The 24,540-nt window shown below is 38.2% G+C and overlaps 3 protein-coding genes across 3 annotated transcripts in view; 1 reads left to right on the top strand and 2 right to left on the bottom strand.

Moving 5' to 3' along the window:
* Positions 1-928: 928 nt before the first annotated feature.
* The window catches only part of LOC308645585 (COMM domain-containing protein 7-like), a 147,567-nt gene continuing 123,955 nt past the window's right edge, over positions 929-24,540 (bottom strand). Inside the window, exon 2 of the mRNA XM_081287804.1 lies at positions 929-944. The gene's annotated coding sequence lies outside the window, so the exon portion shown is untranslated. The remainder of the gene's footprint in view (positions 945-24,540) is intronic.
* Positions 5,536-6,020, bottom strand: LOC308654197 (non-histone chromosomal protein HMG-17-like). The gene has a single exon (XM_081303278.1). It carries the CDS (start codon positions 5,957-5,959, stop codon positions 5,687-5,689), a length of 273 nt encoding a protein of 90 aa, XP_081159404.1. The 5' UTR covers positions 5,960-6,020; the 3' UTR covers positions 5,536-5,686.
* LOC308650415 (granzyme A-like) lies at positions 12,419-24,162 on the top strand. Its single transcript, XM_081296436.1, has 5 exons — positions 12,419-12,530; positions 15,856-16,003; positions 18,661-18,802; positions 20,916-21,188; positions 23,227-24,162. The coding sequence occupies exons 1-5, from the start codon at positions 12,470-12,472 to the stop codon at positions 23,377-23,379; spliced, it is 777 nt and encodes a 258-aa protein (XP_081152562.1). The 5' UTR covers positions 12,419-12,469; the 3' UTR covers positions 23,380-24,162.

The following is a 24,540-nucleotide window of genomic DNA, read 5'->3' as shown; positions in this document are numbered from 1 at the left end:
CAGTGGTTGAGTGGCTAGGTTCAATCCCTAGTACAAAAAAAGAAAAAAAAAGAAAGAAAGAAAAGAAGGAAGGAAGGAAGGAAGGAAGGAAGGAAGGAAGGAAGGAAGGAAGGAAGGAAAAATAGAGAATAGGCTCTGGAATCAGCCTGTGTTTGCATTCTAGACGACAATTCCCTAACTATAACCAGTAAGTGGACAGATGGGAACACTATAAGAGATCATCACCACAGTGACAGGTCTATATGTGTATATTTATTATTAAAGAAGACAAGTTCTTTAATAATAATAAAATAAAGTCACTCAAAATAGTTTAGAAAAAAAGAAGAAAAGTTCTTTCTTATAGCTCAGCTCTATTTTAAATGCTATTCCATCTTCTTCTTTAAACAAAGGGTGCCATCCTGGACACTTTCCTACACTGACCTCTTCTCATGAATTACCTCATTCATTATTTTCTCAGCTTAGTTGAAACCACATAAGATGTGGTTTTCAGCCTCTGAATATTTATTGCAGTAAAACGTGCAAAAACAGCCAAGGAGCTCTAACTTCCTGCCCAGCAGCTGTGCTTTCAAGTGACTCAGTGCATGACCACAAAAACTGTCTATATTGCTTTCTAGAAGCATTGTAGAAAGTCAAATATGCCTACATATTTCTTCAAATTCACTCAGACCCCCAAAAATCAGCTATCGCACAACTATTAATAAAAAAGACAAAGTTCAAATAATAAACATTAAATGGTAAGCTGGACTTTAAAGATTTGCTTACATTGTAATCCATTTTAATTAATTCAATTCTTTTAGTGTGTGCATATAGAGGAGCATTTGATGAACTGGCCAAGATCAATAAATCTCTATATATAAATGACAAAATATATTACAAGACACTCTTTTGTCTAAAATACAGACAACATAGGTAATGTTTTAAAGACAGAAAATAATACAGGACCTCTTAGAGATCCATCATCCAAACCCATTAAAATTAGTTATCAAATTTTACCAGTTCAGGACTTCTGATAGGTAGATTTATAAAAATCTTATATGTGTTTTCACCAAAAATATATAAATAGATAGATAAATAAATAAAGTACCATAATTGTTTTAAGGGCAGAGGATAAAACTAAATTAAGTCTCAGAGAAACGAGAAGAGAGTACTACCCCCCAGGAACAAGTAGGACCTGACTGCAAAGTTACATTTCTTTGGGCTAAAGCTCTTGCTTCAGGTGCTGAGTGAAGCTGGGAAGGAAGAATTACAAAACTGTAATCCCTGGGAAACAAGCTTTGGGCAGCTACAGCCCATCTTGGATTTGACTCTCTTATAATAGAGTCATAATAAAGATGTAGCCAACTTTACCCTTGAGGACTCATCTGGCAAAAATTATGATTTGGAAGTGATTCCAGGTTGAGTTGATGGGCAAGAAGTGCACTGCGTGCTGACTGTCAACTATGTGCCAGGCAACACTTTTTAGGAACACTTCTCTACCATGACAACCACTTTCCAATCACCTGGAAACTGGGGGAAATGCTCTGGATCAGCCAAGACCAAGTACTTAATAGTCAAGATGATTACTTTACAGGATAGTCCCCTAAACTAGCTTCTATTGTGTCCAGAGATGATAGATGTTAAATTATGAGGCTGGGATGTAGAGCAGGTCTGACTATTTAATGTAAAAATAACCACACTATTATGAGCACAGCCTAGAAACTTATAACCATTAAATCCATTTGGCCAGTAATTTCCATATCCACAGTAGATACTACAAAACCTTTCATTCCTTCACTAGGGATAAAAACCTTGACCCTGTTAATCATATTTTCTAATATTCTCTGTCCCCCTTGCCTGTCTTCTTAATGAGATTCCAGTTATATGACTATTCATTTGACATTGTCCTACAGCTCTTGGATGATCTACTTTGAATTTGGGTTTGTTTGTTGGGACTTTTTGTTTGCTTTGGTTTTTCACTTTTTTTTTTCCTCTTTGAGTTTCGGTTGGAGCACTTTCTACTGACCTGTGTTCAGGTCCTCTGTTTCCTCAGCTGATTGAGTCTACTACTGACTGAGCACATCAAAGTTATTGATTTCTCATCATGTTTTCCTCTCCATTTGGTCCCTTCTTATAGTTTCCATGTCTGTGCTGAAATCCTTTATATGTTCATTCCTGCTACACACCTTTTCCACTAGAGACTTTACTGATCATAACTATTTTAATTCACTTTCTGATAATTCTAACATCCAGATCATATCTGTGCAAGACTGTTGATGGCTTTGTCTCTTAACTGTGCTATTCTTCCTTGTCTCTGTGAATCTTATAATCTTATAATTTGTAATCTTATAATCTTATAATCTTAACTGTGCTATTCTTCCTTGTCTCTGTGAATCTTATAATCTTATAATTTGTAAACTACTAAGGTAGTTTCGTGTCTCGATACATGAGTATCTTTACTTTTTCTAGAACTCTACTGTGAGGAACTGAGTCACTCTACTCTGAAGTTCATTTTGGTTTGCACTTATTCTTGATGCTGTTACCCTCAGTTCACCACAGGCTTTCAGTTTGCAGGGCAGTCCCCAAATGACTACAATTAGGTTCCCTCGCCAAGGCTTCTTGCAAGTTATTTTTTAGTATGTAGCCAAGGTCATGAATATCCTGATTCAATGTATATACTCCAGGTTATATAAATTTGCTTATGAGCATGCATTCACTTAAGTAACCTGTTGGCAATGTGTCTTCTTTATCTGGAATATATATATATATATATATATATATATATATATATATATATATTCTTCTTTATCTGGAATAGATAGATAAATAGATAGATAGATAGATAGATAGATAGATAGATAGATAGATAGATAGATAGATAGATAGATATCCTACAGATATGGCTGGGAGTTAAATGGAACTGATGGGCTAAATGGAACTAATGGAGCAAAGTGGGACTGGAACTGGAGGCTGGGGCTGCTGCTGCTTCTGAAAAAAATAATATCTACTATCCCAACTGCATCTTGCATCTTCTTCCACCTGCCAGGATTCCAAATCTGTTTCCTGGCTCTGAGCCTCCCCACCAACACAATTCCTCTAATGACCATGTGCTTACAGTGGGTGGGGTTACCAGAGTTTTTCTCAGTGTTCTGGTCCACTTCAGCCTTAGGCTTTTCCTATGAGCCTGCACCCCGAAGAGATTATCTCTGTGTGTCTTTGCACCCTCCCCTTGCGGTAAACTGCTGCTGTTACTCAGTTCTTACTAGCCTGGGGTAGGCCATATTCTGTGACCCTGGCTTAGTCTCAGTCTTAGGCCTACACTGTGGGCCTTTGTCTCTCAGGTATGGAAAGACCTCATTGATACTATGCCTCCCCTAATGTCTGTCCACCAGAAGTGAAAGGTTGTGGGTTTCTTTACTCTTCCTCCAATCACAATATGTCTTTACATATACCCTAAAGGTGAGCTGCCCTTTCCTCAACAACATGGGGCTTTTGTTCTGTGAAGAAATAGCATCTGGGGAGAGCTTCATTCCTTTCCTGCAGTAAGGGCTGCCCTCCCCTGCCCCACAACAGAGGCTCTCTCCAGCCTCCTGCCTTACCCCCACTTCAGTCTTTCTGACAGTGAGATCCACAGAGAAAAGCTTGCTGGTGGCATGTATTCCACTTGTGTCTATAGATTCCATAGGTGCTATATTCTCATGCTAACGCTTAAAAACACTCTGCCCTTAAAAATTCACAATTCCCTGGGATCGGCTCCTGTGATCATATCCCTTCTATCATGTTTCACTCCAGGTCAGCAAGACTCATCTCTCCCTGGAGGTGCCTGACTTCTTATATTTCAGGTTGAAATCCTCTGAGAAGTTCAAGATTTTGTAGATTAAACAAATTTTTCTTTGTTGTAAGGGTGGGATCAACACTCTTTCCATCTTTTTTCATCCTAAGCAGAAATCAGAAGACTGATTTATGTTTTTAAAGGATCAGTATGGTGGTTGTTGATGAACCACTGATGTGCGTCAAGGTGGGAACAGAGATCTAGGGGAAGCTACTTCAGCGTCCAAGCAAAAGATATAAGTGACAAGGAGCATGAAAGCAGCAGAAGGTAGTGAGTGGCAAGTGGTTTATTTTGGATACATGTACAACCAACAGAATTTCTTCATAGTTGAATGTTGGATACAAAAAGATAAAAGGGAATTAAAATGTTTTTTCCCTAAGCAACTAAAAGAATAATTTACCATCAGCTAGAATTGGGGGAAACTATGGAAGGAGCAGGTTTGGGGAAGAAAGTCAAGAGTTCAATTTTAGAGATACTACATATTTGTAGTATTTGAAATATTTGGTAGACTTCCAATCAGAAATGTCAAGTAAATAGGAGGTCTAAGATGGAAATATAAATTTAAGGCCACAAGAAGAGATGACAGCATATAAGGATGAGTATAAAGAAATTGCTGTGTCGTGTACAAGTTTTCAACAATTTCCTCCTATGTAAGTACCCAAAGGAATTGAAAGCAGAGACCCAGATTCTTACACAGCATTAATCACAATAGTCAAAGGTGGAAACAATCCAAATGCCATCTACAGATGACTGGTAAGCAAAGGAATATTATTCAGCTATAACAAAGAAGTTTTTTGTTGCTTGTTTGTTTTTTGATACTAGGGATTGAACCAAGGGACACCTAACCACTGAGCCCCATTCCCAGCTCTTTTTATCATTTTTATTGTTATTATTTTTTTAATTTTGAGACAGGGTCTCAATAAATTGCTTAGGGCTTTACTAAGTTGCTGAGGATGGCTTTAAATTTGAAATCCCCCCCGCCTAGCCTCCCTAGTCACCAGGATTACAGGCATGTGCCACCATGCCCAGCAAGAAAGAGGTTCTTTTTTTTTTTCCAAGCCAAACTGTATCCAGCTTTATTAAAGATACTTTTCATAAACAATCATGGTATTTCAGGCAGGACATGGGCAGACAATCGTTAACAGTATACAACAACTTTCAAACTCCCTTCTTGAATGGACTACCAAAATCAGAAAGCCACTATAAAACCCAATGAAGTCTTCATTTGATGCTCTGAATAGGGAAAGTTTAGAGTGAGGGTTGACATTTCACATTTAGCATGTTGTTTAACAACTTTTCACAAGCCGACCCTGACTTTCAGGAAATGAAAGGAAAATGGCAAAAATTATTAATCTGAAGATCCACAATCTAGAAAAGGAACTGCTGCTCTTCTGAGGGACACTATTCTCAATGACGTCACTGGAAAGTCCAGATTGCCCCACACACTGGTAAAACCAACTGTTGGGAATCAGGTCCCAACAGGTTTAGGGGAGTTAAGTCTATGCCGATGGCAGAGAGGGACAGGAGGACATACAGATGAGTTTGAGTTTTTCCATACCACAAGGCATTTGTGCCAAGGTGGCTATGTGTGCCAACATCAGGGAATCCCTTCCTCTTAGGAACAAAGAGGAAGTCTCTCAAAACTAGAAGGGAAAGGTGTCTTCCCCCACAGCAATCCAGCTTTGGAGACATTCTACTAGTGACATTTGCTCTTCTCCCCCCCCCCCCAAACAACAATGAAGTGTTCTGTGTGCTAACAACATAGCTTAAAAAAAAAAAAGTAAAACAAAATTCTGCATTTTTATAAAACTTGATAAAAAATAGTATTTCAAACTGTACAGTCACCAGAAGTACACAGTTATCAAAAATGCACACACTTCACTTGGCATCTCCAGCACCTTCAGCTTTCTGTGCCTGGTCTGTTTTGGCATCTCCATTTTCTGCAGGGTTATTCCCATCCTTGCCAGTGTCAGCTTTTCCCTTTTTCCCTTTGGGTACCTTCTCTCCCTTCTTTGCAGGGGCCTTTTTAGGCTTGGGCTCTAGCTTTGGAGGAGCAGGTTTGGCAGACAACCTTGCAGATCTTCTCTGTGGTTCGTCTTTCACCTTGGCTTTATCTCCTTTAGCATCCCCTTCAGCCTTTCTCTTGGGCATGGTGGCGACGGCGGCGGGACGCAGGCGCTGGACGCAGGGATGCAGCGGCGCGCGGCTTTGGTCGGTCTGGGGGTCGTTCTTGCCTCTTCTTCTTCACACTGCTCAAGAAAGAAGTTCTTATACATGCTACAACAGGAATAAACTTTAAGGACATTGTGTAAATGAAATAAGTCATACCAATGGACAAATACTATTCAATTCCATTTATATGAATATATAGAAAAGACATATTCATAAAGACAGAGAGTATATCAGAGGGTTACCAAGGTCTAAAGGCAGAGAAGGAAGTATGCTTAATGGTTAGAGTTTCTGTTTAAAGTAATGAAAAGTTTTAGAAATGTATAGGAATCATGTTACACAACATTATGAATATAATCAATACCACTAGGTCATACAATTAAAAATGGCTAAAGTGGCAAATTTTATATTTTATGTAAAGTGATATTTTAAAATTTTTGTTACTATTCCCCAAATCATTGAAATGTACATTTTAAATGGGCAGATTGTATAGTATGTGAAGTATATATCAATAAAGTGGTTTTTTAAAAGAAAATGGCCAGGTATGGTGGTCTATGCCAGTAATCCCAGCAGCCGAGGCTGAGGCAGGAGGATCACAAGTTCAAAACAACTTAGCAAGGCCCTAAGCAACTTAGTGAGACTCACAGTAAAAAATAAAAAGGGCTGGGATGTTCCTCAGTGGCTGAGTGCCACTAGGTTCAGTCCCTGATACCAAAGAAAAATTAACTAAAAGAAATGAAATGAGGTATGGTCTTTGTGGTCACAGTAGATACAGGAGCAATGAGAGGCGGTGAGTGGTTTAGATAGTGACAAGAAGATGCAGAACTACATGCTGAGAATCAGGGGAGGCAGCTAGAAAACCCATCAGATAAAAACTTCTGAAAATAGACCACATCTAACTGACCAAACCGTGACCAAAGGATTTGGTGAGAACCCCATAAAAGCTTGTTCTCATAACCAAGTTAAATCTGAATCCACAGTTCAGAAAGTCAAACTAACTGTAATTACCCTCCCCCCAGCCCCACTTTAGGGAGACCCTATTCACACACTGGCCCATCTTTTTTTTTTTTGTGAAGCAGGGATCTAAATGTGTGACCCAGGTTGGCATCAAATTTGAATTTGGGATCCTCCAGCCTCAGCACCCTGCCCCCAGTAATGGTGCACACTCAGCACCACACTCCATCACCAATGGCAGGGGATGGAGCAGCTGCTGTCTCACACCACTAGGCAAGAGAAGTACAGGAGCCCATTGCTTCTCCACTCTCCAATCCAGCCCCTTGTCCTTGGGCCTGGCCTCCCTGTCCCCCAAATCTGTCTTGTTAAAACTCATTATCATCAAATCCTTCCTTTCCATCTCCACTGATGGAATCTGTCAATTCAGACCTTGACAATAATTTCCAGACTAATCACCTTGTGTCTCTCTAGGCTCACCCACTCCTCCATCACTGAACTTTCAGCCTCTCCCCATACTATGAGGCTTCTGCCATCCCCTCTGCTAAGCACCCCATTCTGAATAATCTCTTGCTCTAAGTTAAAACTGGATATTGCTATGAAAACATTGCTCCAAGACAATTTCCAAATTCCCAACTTCCAGCAGATTGCTGTCCCAGAAACCTCTTATGTACAGACACTCAGGAGCTGGCATTGCCTCCATATTGGTACCAGATTGGTCCCTCTTTAATGAAGACAGAATCCTGCGCCCACTTAAAACCCTTTGCTGGCTCCCACTTTGTCCTATGACAGTCCATGGACCTCATTTATCATGGTGCTAAAAGTCTCCATAATGTTTCCAGCTCTCTAGCCCAATCTCCAACTACTTCCCACACTGAGGTTCCTGAAACAGTAAGCTGGCTTTTTATTTCCCCACATAATCTAGGTCCTAAGGGCCAGGATGCACCTCTTCTTCTTCTTTTTTTTTTTTTTGTGTGTGTGTGTGCTGAAGATTGAACCCAGGGCTTTGTGCATGCGATGCAAACACTCTACCAACTGAGCTATATCCCCAGCCCCAGGATTCACGTCTTCATACAGCAGTGAGCCCAGTATATATGAGACACCTAATCAAATATATATTAACTGAAGCACTTTTTTGAAATCATATTATATATCAATTCCATACATACATTAACAAAATTATTCCACATCAGTTCCAAAATGGTATTTATCCTACCATTTTGATAATGCAATATTTACTTTTCAAGCTTATTGTAGTGCCTGGAATACAAGATACCCTCATTAAAGACTGGTGAACTGTGAATTGTTATGTGGGTAAAGGATGGACAAAGGGACAGAAAGACTATGAGAAAATATAAGTAACATTAAGAGAGCTTCCCTTCTGCATGGTGACATTGTGTGTGTGTGTGTGTGTGTGTGTGTGTGTGTGTGTGTGTATACATTGTAATGGTCAATTTTGATTGTCAACTTGATCTGGTATTAAATAAAACATGTTCTCAGATTTTTTTCCTTGTGAATTTTTACATGTATGTGTATATATACAACATAAACAAAATAATAATATTAGCTAACCAGTTTTGTATATAGCAATTACCTTCAAAAAGCAGAGCCTGAGGCACAAACTCAGATGCTGCTATTTTCTTAAGCAGTGTGACCACAGTGAAGCAAGGGCAAACGAGAGGCAGGCAAGAAGTCTCTGCAGGGTGTCCTGCCATGATGGCCTCCTCTGGTGTGAGGTGCAGTGATACTTTATCTCACTGGACCATTTTCTGGGTTCTATTTGAACAACAACCCCAATTTAGTCTACCTAGGGCAGGAAAATGAGAATTTTTTACACTGGTGGTCTCACTGTGTCAGTTTCCTCTCAGGGCATTTCCTGCCCTCTCTTCACTTCTGGTTTATGTGTGGGTACTAGGATGATACTTTGACACCCCACATCCCAGTGGCAATGGGGAAGGTAAGAGGCAGAAATGAGTAATATACTGTGAGGTTCTAGTTATGGCAACATTGGGTAGCATCTATGTGATGCTGGTTGTAACCCAGATGGAGCTGGTTGCTGAAGTAACAGCTCAGAGGGAGTAAGTGGCCCAGGCACATAAAACAGAGATCACCAAAGCTATACTCAAATGTATGTAATACACGTTCTTAGTGCCCTCCCATTATGACTGGCCTCTGTACAATACTACATGGTACCTCCATTTTTGAGAGAATAGGATTCCCTGGTACCTGTGAGGAGTTAGTTAGAGGGTGGTAGACATGCAGGCAGAGTCTCCTCCAGGTTTGTGACCAGTGACAATCTCTAAAAAGACTTGAGGTAAAATAGTAGGAAAAGCTATGATCTCTTCTGCCACCATCAGTCAATGAAATGCCTCATCTCCCTTCTCTGCCACCCAATCCAAAGTTTATCAACTGTAGCCAGCAATTTGGTTGCTCTTGGGTTCTCTCCTCATTTAATGACCCAGACCTTCTTCTACAAGGAACCTAAGTCCTTGCCTTTGTCAGGTCATGGCATTGCAACTGCTCTTTCACCATTGTCCTTGGGCACAGAAGTACCAGTGATACCCAGTGAATGCCCCTGGGTTCCATACACACTCTCCCATGTTCACCCAGCTCGCTTATGCTTCCCTTGTGATAAGCCGGTCCACTGCAATCACCCCATCCCAGTAGTGTAAGTCTGTTCTTTCCCTGCTACTTCACTGGCATGAGAACCCTAAATTGGCCCATTATTCTCACTTCCTGTTCAATAGAGCTCTCAGTGCTTTATTTTGTCCCAACAGAAGAGTCACCAGGACCTCTAAACCCATCAGAACCCAATGTCATAGAGGCAGAAAAAAAAATATGCAGAAGGTTCACAGGGGGTCTTGATGAGAGGAACCACTCCTGTGTCTTCATCCATAGAGATTCCCGTATTCTAGTTTTGGGAGACACATCATCACATGTGAGCCATTGTCTCAACATCTCAAACCCACCAGAAGTTTTTCCTCAGCTGCCACATTTCTTGAGCCTTTTTAGTCCATTCTTCCATTCCATCATGCTGGCTATTTTTGGATGGTGCCCACAATCTAATTTCTAGCACCTGTGAATGTTAGTTCACATAACAAAGAGCAAGATTGTGGGTTGGAATTAATATTATAATCAATTCACTTCAAAATAGGAAGATTATTCTATGCTATTACAAGGGTCTTTAATGCAATCTCAAGGACCCTTAAAAGCGGAAGCAGTAGGCAAAAGAGTCCGTGTCAGGGTAATATGATGTGAGAAAGACTCCACTGGCCATTGCTGGCTTTGAAGGTGTGATGGGGTCATAAACCAAGGAACATGGGCAGCCTTTGAAAGCTGGAAAAGCCCACGGCCTCCAGAAAGGATCTCTGCCTTGCCACACCTTGATTTGTGAGACCCAAATCAGACTTCTGACCTACAGACTGTAAAATAATAAATACACATTGTTGTAAGCCACCAACGAGTTTGTGGTCATTGTTACAGTAGCCATAGGAAACTAACACACTTACCCAATCCTTTGTTAATCCATTTAGATTGTTTTCAACTTTCTTTCATTATGAAAAATAATGCAGTAGAATTTCTTATACCTAAATTTTAATGTATGTTCCAATTTTTTTTCAAGTCATAGACATGACTTGTTAGGTTACACAACCGGTGTAATTTTATATCATGCACAACCACAGAATGGGAAGTTATACTCCATGTATGTATGTTACATCAAAATACATTCTACTGTCATGTATAACTAAAAGAACAAAAAAAAATTTTAAAAAGACCAAAAAACTTAATAGCCCTTTATATGCTACTCTCTTCCACCAAAAAGATAGTAGCAGTTTGAAATACAATCAACACACAAGAATTCCCAACCACAGAAAGTATTCTTTTTGTTTTTTAACCTTTCAAAATTTGTCAGAAAAATATAATACCTAAGAGTTTTAAATTACATTTTTACTGCACAAGGTTTTCTCCAGAAAAATGATGCTTCCCACTGTGTTATAATGCAGCAAGCAGACTCTTGCCAGATATGGGCAAGGACTTCCAGCCTTCAGGAATGTAGGGTAAAGTGTTTATTGTTTATAAATCAACCAGTCTCCAGCATTCTATAAGCAGCACAAAACATGCTAAGACAACTTAAATTTTCAGCTCTGAAATAAGGTCTTATTTGAAAGTGAAAAAGTTTTCAAAGGAGAGCAATGTCCTTTTTGGCAATTTTTTATTGAAACATAATCTTTGTACATCTTTGTGGTTTATAATAATATTATATGTGTATACAATGTGTAATAATCAAATCAGAGTAACGAGCACTTCCGTTCCTTCAAACATTAATTACTTTGTGCGTTAGGAATTTCATACTAGACAGTTTGAAATACATCATAGATTGTTTTAACCAGTTTTTACTCTACTTGGCTATAGAAAATCAGAATTAATTCATCCTGTGTTTTGGTGCCCCTAATTAACTTCCTTCTGTGCGCTTTCAGCCTATAGTGAACACTTTTCTACTTCATTCTATGAAATTCATTTTGTTTCCACAAATGAAAATAAGGGGTATTTGTCTTTCTGTATTTAGGTTACTTCACTTATCATAATGAATGACCTCCAATTCCATCCATGTTGCTCCAAATGACAGGATTCCATTGTTTTTATGGCTGAATAATATTCCATTTGTATTTATAGCACATTTTCTTATCCATTTATCCACTGATGGGCAACTGGGTTGATCCATATTTTAGCTATGTGGCAGTGCTGCAGTAAACATGAGTGCAAATATCCCTTTGGTAAAATATTGTCTTTGGATGCATATCCAATGCTGGAGCATATGGTATTCTACTATTAGTTTTTTAAGAACTCTCCATACTGCTTTCCATAATGACTCTACTAATTTATATTTCTACCAACAATGTATAAGAGTTGTCCTCATCTTTGCCTCCCTTTGTTATTTCTTGTCTTTTTAATGATTGTCATTCTGAGGTAAGACGAAATTTCACTGTAGATTTGTTTTGCATTTTCCTGGTGACTCATGATGTTGAACATGTTTTCATATGATCGCTAGCCATTTGTGTGTCTTCTTTTGACAAGCATCTATTCAGATCCTTAGCCCATTTTTTTTTTGGTCAGACCTTTATTTTATGTATTTATTTATACATGGTGCTGAGAATCAAACCCAGTGCCTCGCACATGCCAGGCAAGCACTCTATCACTGAGCCACAACCCCTTGGCCCATTTTTAATTGAATGGCTTCATTTGAAGAATAGTTTTCATTTTAATATTCTTAAGTTGACATGGTCTCATCACTTCACATTTGCCCTTTAAGGTCGGAGACAACTAAACCCAAAGGAAATGACCTTACTGTGAAACAAGTAAGTAACCATACCACAGATTAAGGTTGTGTTTTCCAGTAATAAAACACCAAAATCTTCAACACCACAGCAAAGAAGGAAAGAGAGAGAGAGAGAGAGAGAACCACATCCTGGGTGTTCATTATATATTATTAAAGTCTATACCTGAAACTGAGTGCTCGCCATAGTGTGGATAACACAGGCAATGAAAATGCCTTCTCTTTTCTCTTTCCTTACTGCCATCTTTCTTCTTCTACTTCCTGGAGGTAAGACATATTTTCATGTGATTTTTAGTTTCATTTGTGAGAAAGTGGGTATCTGATTGGTTTAATTTACATCCTATTAAAAGGAAAAATAAATAATAAATTCCAACCATTTTTAATGCAACCCTTTGTCTTCACTTAAAATCACTTTGGCTTTTTACGAAAATGTATCCTATGTAACCATAGCAAAATATGAAAACATTAACTGTATCTGGTAGCTCTTATAAATCCAGATCAGATCTACAGAGCAAAGTCTTTAAGTGAAAAATTGACAAAGCCATTAAATTAGATATGAATAGTTTACTTATTAACTGGACCTCTCAATCATACAAATATAATTGAATGTCATTGCTCTCAAATAAACCTTAAAACTTTTAATGTCAGTATTTGTTTGTAGATATGTCCATTTCTAGTAGGGAAGCAGGGTCCATGAAGAAAAACATTGGTATAAAATTACCTACTATAATGTGTGTGTGTGAATGCTTAATAAAACTCACAATTAAAATAGTAATATTCTAATTGATTTTCACATATTAACCCATTTAATCTTCTTAACTATTATTATCAGCCATATTTTACATATGAGGAACCAAGACCAGGGAGATTAATTAAGTAAATGTGTTAAGGTTTACCAACTAGCAATTAGTAGGGTTGGGATTTTAACTCAGAGTTCACATTCACATACTATGATATATATAGTTCAGTGATACCTTCAGAGCTGGGATTCCTATTGTGGGATCTATAAGTTCATTCAAAGCCATACTGAGGCATTAAAAATTCTGAGTCTTGACACTGAATGCAAATACTTACTTGAATATGTGTATTTTATTTTATCAGTTTTTCACAACTCTGTATTTAAAAAAAGAGACAATATTTTAAGAAGCAGTGATTAACAAGGGGAAAAAATGTGGATTTTGCACTATGCACAAGTGGGCTAGAACATCACTTTGCCATCACTAGCTGTGTGAACTTGGGATAGTTAATCTGTCTACTTCATCTTTTTTATATACATGGAAATAATAATACTCACTTTCTATTGTAGTATTATATCAAGTGTCTAACACTAACGGGTGTCTGGTATATCTTAAATGTCTTCATTACTGTTACCATAGTTGCTGATTTTTTTCTTTGTTTTTAATATAACTTACTAAACTATCATTCCAAATAATAACCTTTTATGGAATATTGTGAGATTTTTTAAGGCTAATAACACAGTGTTCAGCCTGAGATTGAGATAATCCTGTCCTTAGAAGTGAGAACCTTGAAGGGTAGGGAGTCAGGAGAAGGGGGGTCCTTCCCACGCTGTCCTGACTATGTGTTACTGGGTCTTTTTTTTTTCCTTATGTGAATAGATTTATTTTTTTATTGGTTGTTCACAACATTACAAAGCTCTTGACATATCATATTTCATACATTAGAATCAGTGGGTTATGAACTCCCATTTTTACCCCAAATACAGATTGCAGAATCACATCGGTTACGCATCCACATTTTTACATACTGCCATATTAGTGACTGTTGTATTCTGCTACCTTTCCTATTGTTACTGGGTCTTTAATCTTTTGGTTTCTTGATCTTTAAGAAATTTCTGAAGGGCTGAGGATATAGCTCAGTTGGTAGAGTTCTTGCCTAACACACACAAGGCCCAGGGTTCAATCCCCAGCCCCACAAAAAAACGAAATTGCTGGACCAGCCGGGCATGGTAGCACATGGCTGTAATCCCAGCATTAGGGAGTGAGGCAGGAGAATCATAAATTCAAAGTCAGCCTCAGCAATTTAGCAAGTCCCTAAGCAACTTAGCAGACCCTGTCTCAAAATAAAACATAAAAAGGGCTGGGGATGTGGTTCAGTGATTAAGTTCCTCTGGGTTCAGTCATTGGTACCAAAAAATGAAAAAGAAAGAAATTGCTGGACAATTCTTACCTGTATTTTAAGTAGTGATAAATACAGGAAATAAATATTATGTTAAAAATGTTTTAAATTATTAAGGAACAATTTAAGTTGGAGCTTAAAAATAAAAATCACGTCACTAACAGTTAAAATGTTAAGGACTAGCTCTAAGACACATGACAAATCTGTCCCTCAAAAGCATTTAAACATGATGAATTGTTAAATTTAGTCTAATGTTACTTGTAGATGATCTGCTTCACTCTCATAATGCCTGACCATGATGACTTTTAATTATATCACACCTAACTTGAAATCTCCTCTAGCTCCACCTGCTAAGGATATTATACCACTTTCCAATCTCCTTCAAGGAAAAAACATTCCTCACAGAGACCTCACCACCTTCCTGCCAAAGGCATTTTCTGAGCCCTGCAGCTCCTCCTGTGACTCTCTCCAGGCACTTTCGAGCATTGTCATTCTTTATGTATTTATCCACAGCTTTGTTCTTTGCATGTTTCTACTACTAAAGCTTGTCAATGTCAAGAATGATGTTTCATTCATCTCTGCACCATTTTAACAGTAGTTACTCAAAAATTATTGTGGAATAATTGCATGGAAAAAAAGGGAGTGTGAAGATTGGTTAGAAAAGAGATCCTAGAATGATTCCAAATGATTCAAAATGCAGGTTCCAGACGAGCATGGTGGCACAAACCTGTAATCCCAGCAGCTGAGGCAGAAGAATCCCAAGTTCAAAGCCAGCCTCAGCAATTTAACCAGGCTCTAAGCAACTTAGCAAGACCTGATCTCAAAACTTAAAAAAAGAAAAGAAAAGGGCTGAGGATGTTGCTCAGTGGTTAAGCACATCTGGGTTCAATCCCTGGTACCAAGAGTGAAAAAAAAGAAAAGAAAAGGAGAAAAAAAATGAAATGCAGGTTCTCTGGTACTAAACTAAACTCTCTGGAGATGGGTCTAGAAAATCCACATTTAAAGAAGTACTCAATTATGATTACACTAAAGTTTGAGAACAATAATAGAAAAAGGAGCATTTCTATACATTTATCTTTTTTACCCTAACATGACACAGAGAGAGAAATCAATTTGAACATGTGGCAGTAAAAAAAAAAAAAAAAAAAAAAAAAAAAAGCTTTAGGTCTAAAATAATAGGAATGTATGCTTATGATAAAATTAACACAAAAAACAAGTACTACATTTAATTCAAAAATACTGTCGCATATGAAGTGCTGCAGGGGATGCAATCACAGAGGAGAGTGCTAGAGAAGAAAGTACCCCCCCACCACCTGGACTGCTTGGTCCTCTCTTCATCAAAGTACATGGCTATGAACTCAAAGTACATGGCTATGAATCTATTCATTATAGCCAAGTTTTCTCAGGACAAGGATGACTGTGCAAGGTAAGATTTCACTCTGGATCACTCTTTTAGTTTTTCTAGAATCCTGCGAAGGAATCATAGGAGGAAAAGAAGTATCACCTCATGCAAGACGTTACATGGCTCTTATCAAAGGGCTGGAAATCTGTGCAGGGGCTTTGATCAAAGACAACTGGGTGCTGACAGCTGCTCACTGTGATCTGTAAGTAATCTCAGTCCCTCTCATTCTCAAGGTTGATGCAGGGAAGTGGAAATGGCTATCAAGTCCAAAACCAAAATTTAAGAGGGAGAAGAAAGCAGGCAAGCACATTCAGTGTTATGTCTTATTATAACATTTACCTCTGAGCAAAAGCCAGAATCTGAAGAGTAAGAATGAAATGCCTGACCATTTTCTCATATTATTTGTTATTTTTAAATTATAAATAACAGCATTATTGAATATTTTTAATAGGAAAGTTTAAAAGTAATAACACTTGATCTCATCAACCCCACACAATCACCATCAGTATTTTGGTATATTTTGTCCCAGACTTTTTTCATAAGCATAATTTACAAGGTTGAACAAATTAAATGTCATCTATGATTAGCCGGTCCATATGAAATTACTGCTATTTGTTCAACTTTAAAAAAAAACAGCAATTTCCTATGGCTTAGACAAATAGTTTTCCTAGTCATAATTTGAAAGGCAGAATAGTATTTATCATGTAGATATACTGCTATTTTCTTAACCAGTACCTGTTATTGGTAACAATACCTGTCATTTCCCTTTTCTCTCTTATACAAATTGCATGAACAAAAAAGATAATTAAAAATGAGCTTCTTACAAAGGAGATTCAAACAGATTTACATTATATTGTGTAAAATAAGAATTTGTCAGGGATGAATATCAGCTTAATTTACAGGAGGTGAGGGAGGGATTAGCTACTGATACACTTAAATAATAGGCCTATTTGATGAAAAGATTTGCCCCCCTCTTCTGTAATAGCTATTATTAATTTCATAAACTAGATTTATGGCTAGCTCTAGTTTTGCTTGCTTCTCTATGTGGTGTGTGTGTGTGTGTCCTATGCATGCATGTATTTATAAAAACCTGGCTTTAAATTTTAACTATAAAACCACTGTTCTGGGCCATGTTTGTAGCGCTAAATGGTAGCGTACTTGCCTAGTATATGTGAGGCACTGGGTTTGATCCTTAGCACCCCATAAAAATAAATAATAAAAAATAAAGGTATTGTGTCCATCTGCAACTAAAAACAAATTTTAAAAAATCCAAACCAAGATTCCTTTCTTCATTCCAGCCTCTAAAAAGCATGACTCAGGTCAACCTTTCTTATCTTTAAAGACTTCAGCAAGGCAAACTATTTCCCTAAAGCCCAGAAAAGTAAACCACGTACTTCTGCTTTAGTTCTTGAGTTTATTCATTTCCATTAGGTGTCAACAACCTAGAAGCCAATGGGGGAAGGTTTTATTCCACAAATCTAAAGCAGATGAAGAAACTGTCAGCTGTTCCTTCAGCCTCTAAATGGCAGAGCCCACCTCCCTCTCGTGGGGACCTCCAGCACTGTCCACCCCAGTGGAAGCCCCCACTCCAAGTCGGAGCCCAGCAACCTCTCCAGGTCTCTCCAACCAGTGCTCTTGCCTCTGCCAGAAGGTCTGGGCCTCCATTCCTGTTGTCTCCCTTGGAAAAAAATGCTCACCATCTCTAGCAATCAGAGAAATGCAAATTAAAACCACTCTAAAATACCATCTCATTCCAGTAAGAATGGCAGCCATTATGAAGTCAAACAATAACAAGTGCTGGTGAGGATGTGGGGAAAAGGGTACATTTGTACATTGCTGGTGGGACTGCAAATTGGTTCAGCCAATTTGGAAAGCAATATGGAGATTCCTTGGAAAGCTGGGAATGGAACCACCATTTGACCCAGCTATTCCTCTTCTCGGACTATACCCAAAAGACCTAAAAAGAGCATACAATAGGGACACAGCTACATCAATGTTCATAGCAGCACAATTCACAATAGCTAGACTGTGGAACCAACCCAGATACCCTTCAATAGATGAATGTATAAAAAAAATGTGGCATTTATACACAATGGAATATTACTTAGCACTAGAAAACAACAAAATCATCGCATTTGCAGGGAAATGGATGGCATTAGAGCAGATTATGCTAAGTGAAGCTAGCCAATCCCTAAAAAACAAATGCAGAATGTCTTCTTTGATATAAGGGGGGCGACTCAAAACAGAGCAGGGAGGAAGAGCATGAGAAGAAGATTACCATTAAATAGTGACGAGAGGTGTGTGGGAATGGGAGAGAGAAGAAGGGGAATTGCACAGAAGATGGTAGGAGACCCTCACTGTTATGCAAAATTACATATAAGATGGTGTGAGGGGGAAGAAAAAAGAGAGAGAAATGTGTCACAGTAGATTGGGTAGAAAGAGGGGAGGGGAGGGAAGGGAGGATAGGAAGGGCAGCACAGTATAATAGACACTAGTATGGCCCTATGTATAAACGTGGCTGTATAACCAATGTGATCCTGCAATCTGTACACGTGGAAAAAAAAGATTAAGATTACATACCCCATTTGAATCAAATGTATGATATTTCAAGATCATTGTAATGTTTTGAGCAACTAATAAAAAATTTAAAAAAAAAGAAAAGATGCAGTGAGGTTGAAGCAATGTCCACCAATACACATCTTGAGATTTGAAGTAGAGGCACTAAAACACCCAAGTCTTGCTGTGCTTATTTATAAATAGGGAGACATTTAAAAACATTGATTAAACTTGAAGAAACTAAGTCCACAATTTAACTTTATCCATTGTCATGCATAAGTTATATGTTGTTCTTCTTCTTAGGAAGGAAAATCCTCAAATTATTCTTGGGGCCCACTCTACATCCCCTAAAGAGAAACTTGACCAAGTATTTTCTATTCAAAAGGCAATTCCCTATCCATGCTATGATCCACAGACATTTGAAGGGGATCTTCAACTCCTCCAGGTAAATATGTTTGCAGTTTTGTTCAGTTGTGTTTTTTTTTCCATTAACTATTTTGAAAGAGTGGAAAGGTGGAAAGATCAGTGTAACCTGAAACCAATTTCTATACCCTTGACCTCACAAGGTTAGCTAACACCACGAGTATGAGGTTAAACAGCAAGGCCAGCACTATTGCAACAAGTGTTCCTTCCCCCTGTTGTGGTAGGACCTGGCCATCTAAAGAGTTGATGCTCGTTAATCAAAAAGCACCAGGAGTTAGCATCTGCATATCAGAGAAAACATTATGCCTTTGGTTTTTGGCTTATTTCACTTATTGTCTTATTTCACTTAGAAGCTAACTCACAATAAGGAGGTGGTAGAGAAGAACAAAAATAATTTGGATTAGACAAAGAGGAATGAAGGGAAGGGAGGAGGAATAGGAATAGGAGAGATAGTAGAATGAATCAGACATTACTATCCTATGTTTGATTGTGTAACCCATGTAATTAAACATCATTCTACAATCAGAAAAATGAAAATTAATACTTTCTCTATATATAATATGTCAAAAACATTTTACTATAATATAACTAATAAGAACAAACAAAAGAAAAAAAATTTTTAAAAGCACCAGGAACCCACCCAGAGTCAAACGGATTTGACTGATGCTAGTGAGGGTACAATCCATGCAGAAACAACTAGGGTGGGCACTCAGTTAGAGGATGTAATAAAGGGCTTATTTTAGGATTTGAGCTTGTGTCCAGCAACTTAGGGGAAGTTTCAAGGAAGTAGCAGTGTGCTGTGAATTGCAGGGTGTCAGCAAGAGGGACAATTCTATGATTATGCATCTCAATAAATCTTATCCAAGAGGCAGAAAGAACAGGAAGAAAAAAAGCTAACGTTGTAATTGGTAAAGATGCAACAGTCATGGATTTCATTCAAGAGAGGAGCATTTGTCATTTTTATAATATGAACAATGATGTCACTTCTGGAGGGGGCTGTCTTTTTTTTTTGGATTAAACAAAGGGGAATGAAGGGAAGGGGGCAGGGAATAGGAATAGGAGAGATAGTAGAATAAATGGGACATTACTTTCCTCTGTGCATATTTGACTATATGACCAATGTAATTCTACATCATTCTACAATCAGAAAAATATTGACAGTGGCTGCCTTTTTTTCCCTCCTATTTCATTAGGGTCACCTTGTTTGATAGTGACAATCTGTATTTATGAGCAACCGGAAAAGCAGAGACCCAGTTCTGAGTGCTTAGGTGTTAGTAGCAGCCTGCTTTTTTCTTTTTCAGAAGATAAATAGTAATCAGAACTTCCCCTGAAGGCACTCAATACTAGAGGGAAAGACAGACAGATCACCAGCTCTGATCTTAAGGCACTGATGGCATTTTGCTCATCAGTGACAAAGATAAAGAAGAGGGCTCTATGGGGGTACATGGGGAGAGCAGGGGGTCAGAGAAGTTTCCTAGGCAGCCAGGAAAAAAGTGGGGAGGGCCCCCAAGAAGGAAGAACAACATTATAAGAGGGGTCGCTTGGAGGAAGAGGAGAGAAAAGGGAGTTATGAATTTTGAGAAAAGGAAGTTAGCAGAATATAGACCACAAAGCCAGGCCTTGCAAACCTTGTTAAGAGTCTGAAAGGTATGGGGAAGGAAATGGGAAGGTGTTTTAAGCAGGGTAGCAACATTGTCAGACTTGTTAGAATAATCATTCTGGCTGCTGTGCAGAAATTAGAATAGGAAGACAGCTCTGGAAGATGGAGCATGAACAGAAGGATTACCTGGGCCTTCGTGCACTCTCATCATCAGAAGCACAGAGGGCCCTGGGACTCATGCACCTCTGACAAAACCTCCACGTTCCTTGCCCCCAATACTGACAACCTAGCCCTCCTCAGTATCCACCTGGAGACCATCAGGCCTGGCTTCACCCTCAGGCCTCTGCTCCTCCTCCATGCCCCCAGACACTACTCCCTCTTGGGTAGCAAAGGTAGCTCCCCTCCTGCCCCACCTGGCCTCAGTCCCTTCTGCACTTTTACCCAAAATATTTAATACCCTCTGTTAGACTTTAGGCTGTGTTGTTCCTCTGCCTCCCTCACTGGAGCATAAGCAACTCCATCTCCTGTCTTCTAGCTGAAAGGTAAAGCAACTATGAGCAAAGCTGTGGGAATACTTCAGCTACCCAAAAGAGGAGAAGATGTCAAACCCCACACCAAGTGTCATGTGGCAGGATGGGGAAGCACCAAAAAAGACTCTTGCAAAGTTTCACATGTCTTGAGAGAAGTCAATGTCACCGTGATAGACCGGAAAATATGCAATGATGCAGAGCACTATAATTTCAAACCAGTTATTGAAAACAGTATGATCTGTGCCGGTGGTAGCAAAGGTGAAGATGATTCATGTGAAGTAAGTAAATTAAAAATTTTAACCAGGAAATGAAAGGGTAAAAGAGTACCTAAGAAGAACGAGGTAGAAGTTGTTATTACCTTTCATGTACAAGGCCTGAGGACTACAGCTTGACACTGGTATGGTATCGTGCTACCTGGTGCCTTGTAAAACCCTCTGCTGGAGGGTGTTCCCAGCTTACTAATGATCACTTTCTGTATATGGTTTTAATCATGATGGGTGACAATTTTGCTGCTAGAGAATAGTTAGTTCCGGAGTAAGAACAAAGAACTGTACCAAATTCAACAACACTTTGATATGCCACTTAATTCTCACATAACACCATGAGATAGGCACTATTATCATCTGTTTTAAGATGAAGAAAAAGGTGTAGAAAGTTACTTAATTTCCTAATCCTGATTAGATTACAGTCTTTTTCTCAAAGATAACTTATTTCATTTATTGTAGATTTGCTCTCTTAAGTAAATTGGCTGGAATGAATGATTATATTGTCACAAAAATAGCACTCCTTTGTCACTCAGATATATACAAAGAGTTTCCCCTAAACTTTTTATTCACTCAAGGCTTTATTTCAATATGTTTTTTTAAAAAGTAAAGATTGATTACTATGTTGTATTAAAAATGAAAGTTTTGGGGACTGGGGATGTGGCTCAAGCGGTAGCATGCGCACCTGGCATGCGCGGAGCACTGGGTTCAATCCTCAGCACCACATAAAAATAAAATAAAGATGTTGTGTCCGCCAAAAACTAAAAAATAAATATTAAAAAAACTCTCTCTCTCTCTTTAAAAAAAAACGAAAGATTTTTGGGAAAGAAAAAAAAAGTTACTTGATTTCCCCAAGTTAAATAACCCAGCTATCAGAGGTTGCACCTGGATTTAACCAAGGTTGTCTGTCTCCTGACACCTGCACTGTTCTGCCTCTTACTGTGCCAAGAACAGACTTGACCAAGGTTTCAACCTATTTAGAATTCACTAAGCACAGGTGCTTGTCAGGTCAGAGAGAATATATAAATGGGAGCTGATGAATCTCTGGGCCAGGTGGAGGATCCCTAAAAACTGTCTGAAATATCACAGATACTCTCTGTCTGAGCTGGCTTAGCTAGTGCCCTCCTCAGAACAGGGAGTAGTTGAGGTCCCAACTCAAGTCTTCTAGTAGCCCCAACCTTCAGTTTCTCCCCCAGACATCTATTGACCAAGAAAAAAGGACATGCATCAACGGAAAGAAACAATTTTTTTTCATCACTAAAGGATTTCTTTTTTTTCTTGGTTCTTTTTTTTATTTTTTTACATATTTTTAGTTGTAGATGGACAGAATACTATTTCATTTCATTTCATTTCATTTTAATGTGGTCCGGGGAATCTGACCCAGCGTCTCATGCATGCTAGGCAAGCACTCTACCACTGAGCCACAACCCTAGCCCTCTTTCTTGGTTTTATTGATGAAGATGAGTTTGCACATCTCCAGAATTGCCTTCTTCAAAAGGAAAAAAGATTGGGTAAAATAAGCATATTTATATTTATTGGTGCTAAGTGCAGGCAAGTAATACGAAATTTAAAATTAGGTTTAATCTAGATAGACAATAGGGGTGGGAGGGAAAGGGAGAGAGAAGGGGAATATCAAGGATGGTGAAAGGAACCCTCATCATTATACAAAATACATGTATGAAGATGTGAATTTGGTGTCAGCATACCTTATATACAATCAGAGATATGATAAATTGTGGTATAAAGGTGTATTAAGAATTATAATGCAAAAAAAAAACAATAAGAGAGCTCATGTATAATGGCATAATTTGGCGTGAACATACTTTACATACAGAGTTATGAAAAATTGTGCTATGAATGGATAATTATGAATGTGATACATTCCACTACTGTCATGTATGTAAGAAATAAATAAAAAAATAAAATAAAATAAAATTATGCTTAAATAGGAAAGAGAAATAGAAGACATAGGTGAAGTGTGAATGAACAAATAAAATGGCAAACAAATACATCAGGAAAGCACTCTTATTTAATACATGACTTTCTATTCTAGGGGGATTCTGGAAGTCCTCTGATATGCAATAACATTTTCATTGGTGTCACTTCCTTTGGAAAATGTGGTAACTCCAAGAAACCTGGTGTCTACATTCTCCTTACAAACAAATATCTCAACTGGATAAAGAAAACCATTGCAGGAGCCATATGACATGGCTTCTTCAAAACAGACATCTGAGGTGACTTCCAGGAGACTCCAAGAAAAGGGGGCTTAAACTTGACCTGTCCTAAGAAGCACCTCAGAGAGCCTCCTAACTTTGTGCGTGAATTATAGTCTGTCTGAAGAGCCATCAGTCAAAGAAGTGGCTTCCTGCCGTCACTCCAGCATGCTTTGCTGAGATTGCATCTTCTTCGCACTTATTCTCTTTCCATAGCAAGAGACATCCTTTGGGGAAAAGTTCCTCTATTCAGAAACCCCTTGCTTTATTCAAAATTTGAGGACTGTCCCTACTGTATTTGCTGTTGAAAAGAATCTGATCCCAGAAAAAAAACAGAATATACTTCAACTTTCCAAAATTCCTGTGACCCTTAGAATTTAGAGCTTGAGATTTTATTCAATATGGAATTATGAAAGAGATGGAGGGGTATTTTTATTTCTTACTTTATACTTCTATATATTTGAACTTTTTACTAAATTCTAAACATAAGACAATAAGAAAGAAAGATTCAGTGTATGTTTTAGATATTTGAAAAATGTGAAGTTTCAAGCAAGCAATAGTTCAGGGAAATTGTATCATTTATTAGTTACAAATAGAATAAAGTTTCATCTGCCAGTAGGCCTCAGTTCATTCAACTTATAGAAAGAAGTGGATTGGGTCTTGGCTCTACACATGAGCACTAAACTTAGTTCTATGTTAATAAATTGATACACAGCAAAGAAAACTGACTTCTTTTACCATTTACCATTTGTATCTTATCTTTTTGTTTTGCTTTTTCTCCAAAGAGCTAACTTACAATAAAGCCACACTAATGATTCTGATTTGTCCAATTTAATTCATCAAACATTTCTTAAGGGCTCATATGCACCAGGCACTATGCCCAGCTCTGTAAATTCAGAGGGGGCTAAGTCATGATCACCATCCTCAAAGGCTCCAGGTCTAGATGAGGGAGAGACATAAATAAGAGGATACCTACTTCAGGTTCTGAAGAAAATATAACAAAGCATCCTAATCACCTCCTCAGATCATATATGTTATAATGGATTTACATATGAGTTGTAATCACATAAATAAATAAAGAACACAGAATATATAAGAACTTATACCACAATAATAAAAAGATAAATAACCCAATTCTGAAACAGACAAATGAT

Source organism: Spermophilus citellus (genome assembly GCF_964194105.1).
Source record: "Spermophilus citellus genome assembly, chromosome: 1".
In the NCBI taxonomy this organism is placed as follows: domain Eukaryota; kingdom Metazoa; phylum Chordata; class Mammalia; order Rodentia; family Sciuridae; genus Spermophilus; species Spermophilus citellus.
This window is presented reverse-complemented; position numbering and strand designations above follow the sequence as displayed.

What these genes read in the sequence shown, in the direction of transcription:
- LOC308650415 (XM_081296436.1), top strand. Translation starts at nt 12,470, where the DNA reads ATGAAAATGCCTTCTCTTTTCTCTTTCCTTACTGCCATCTTTCTTCTT. An exon ending in GGGATCTTCAACTCCTCCAG is followed by an intron (nt 18,803 to 20,915) that starts GTAAATATGTTT and finishes CCTGTCTTCTAG; the next exon opens with CTGAAAGGTAAAGCAACTAT. An exon ending in GTGAAGATGATTCATGTGAA is followed by an intron (nt 21,189 to 23,226) that starts GTAAGTAAATTA and finishes TTTCTATTCTAG; the next exon opens with GGGGATTCTGGAAGTCCTCT.
- LOC308654197 (XM_081303278.1), bottom strand. Translation starts at nt 5,959, where the DNA reads ATGCCCAAGAGAAAGGCTGAAGGGGATGCTAAAGGAGATAAAGCCAAG.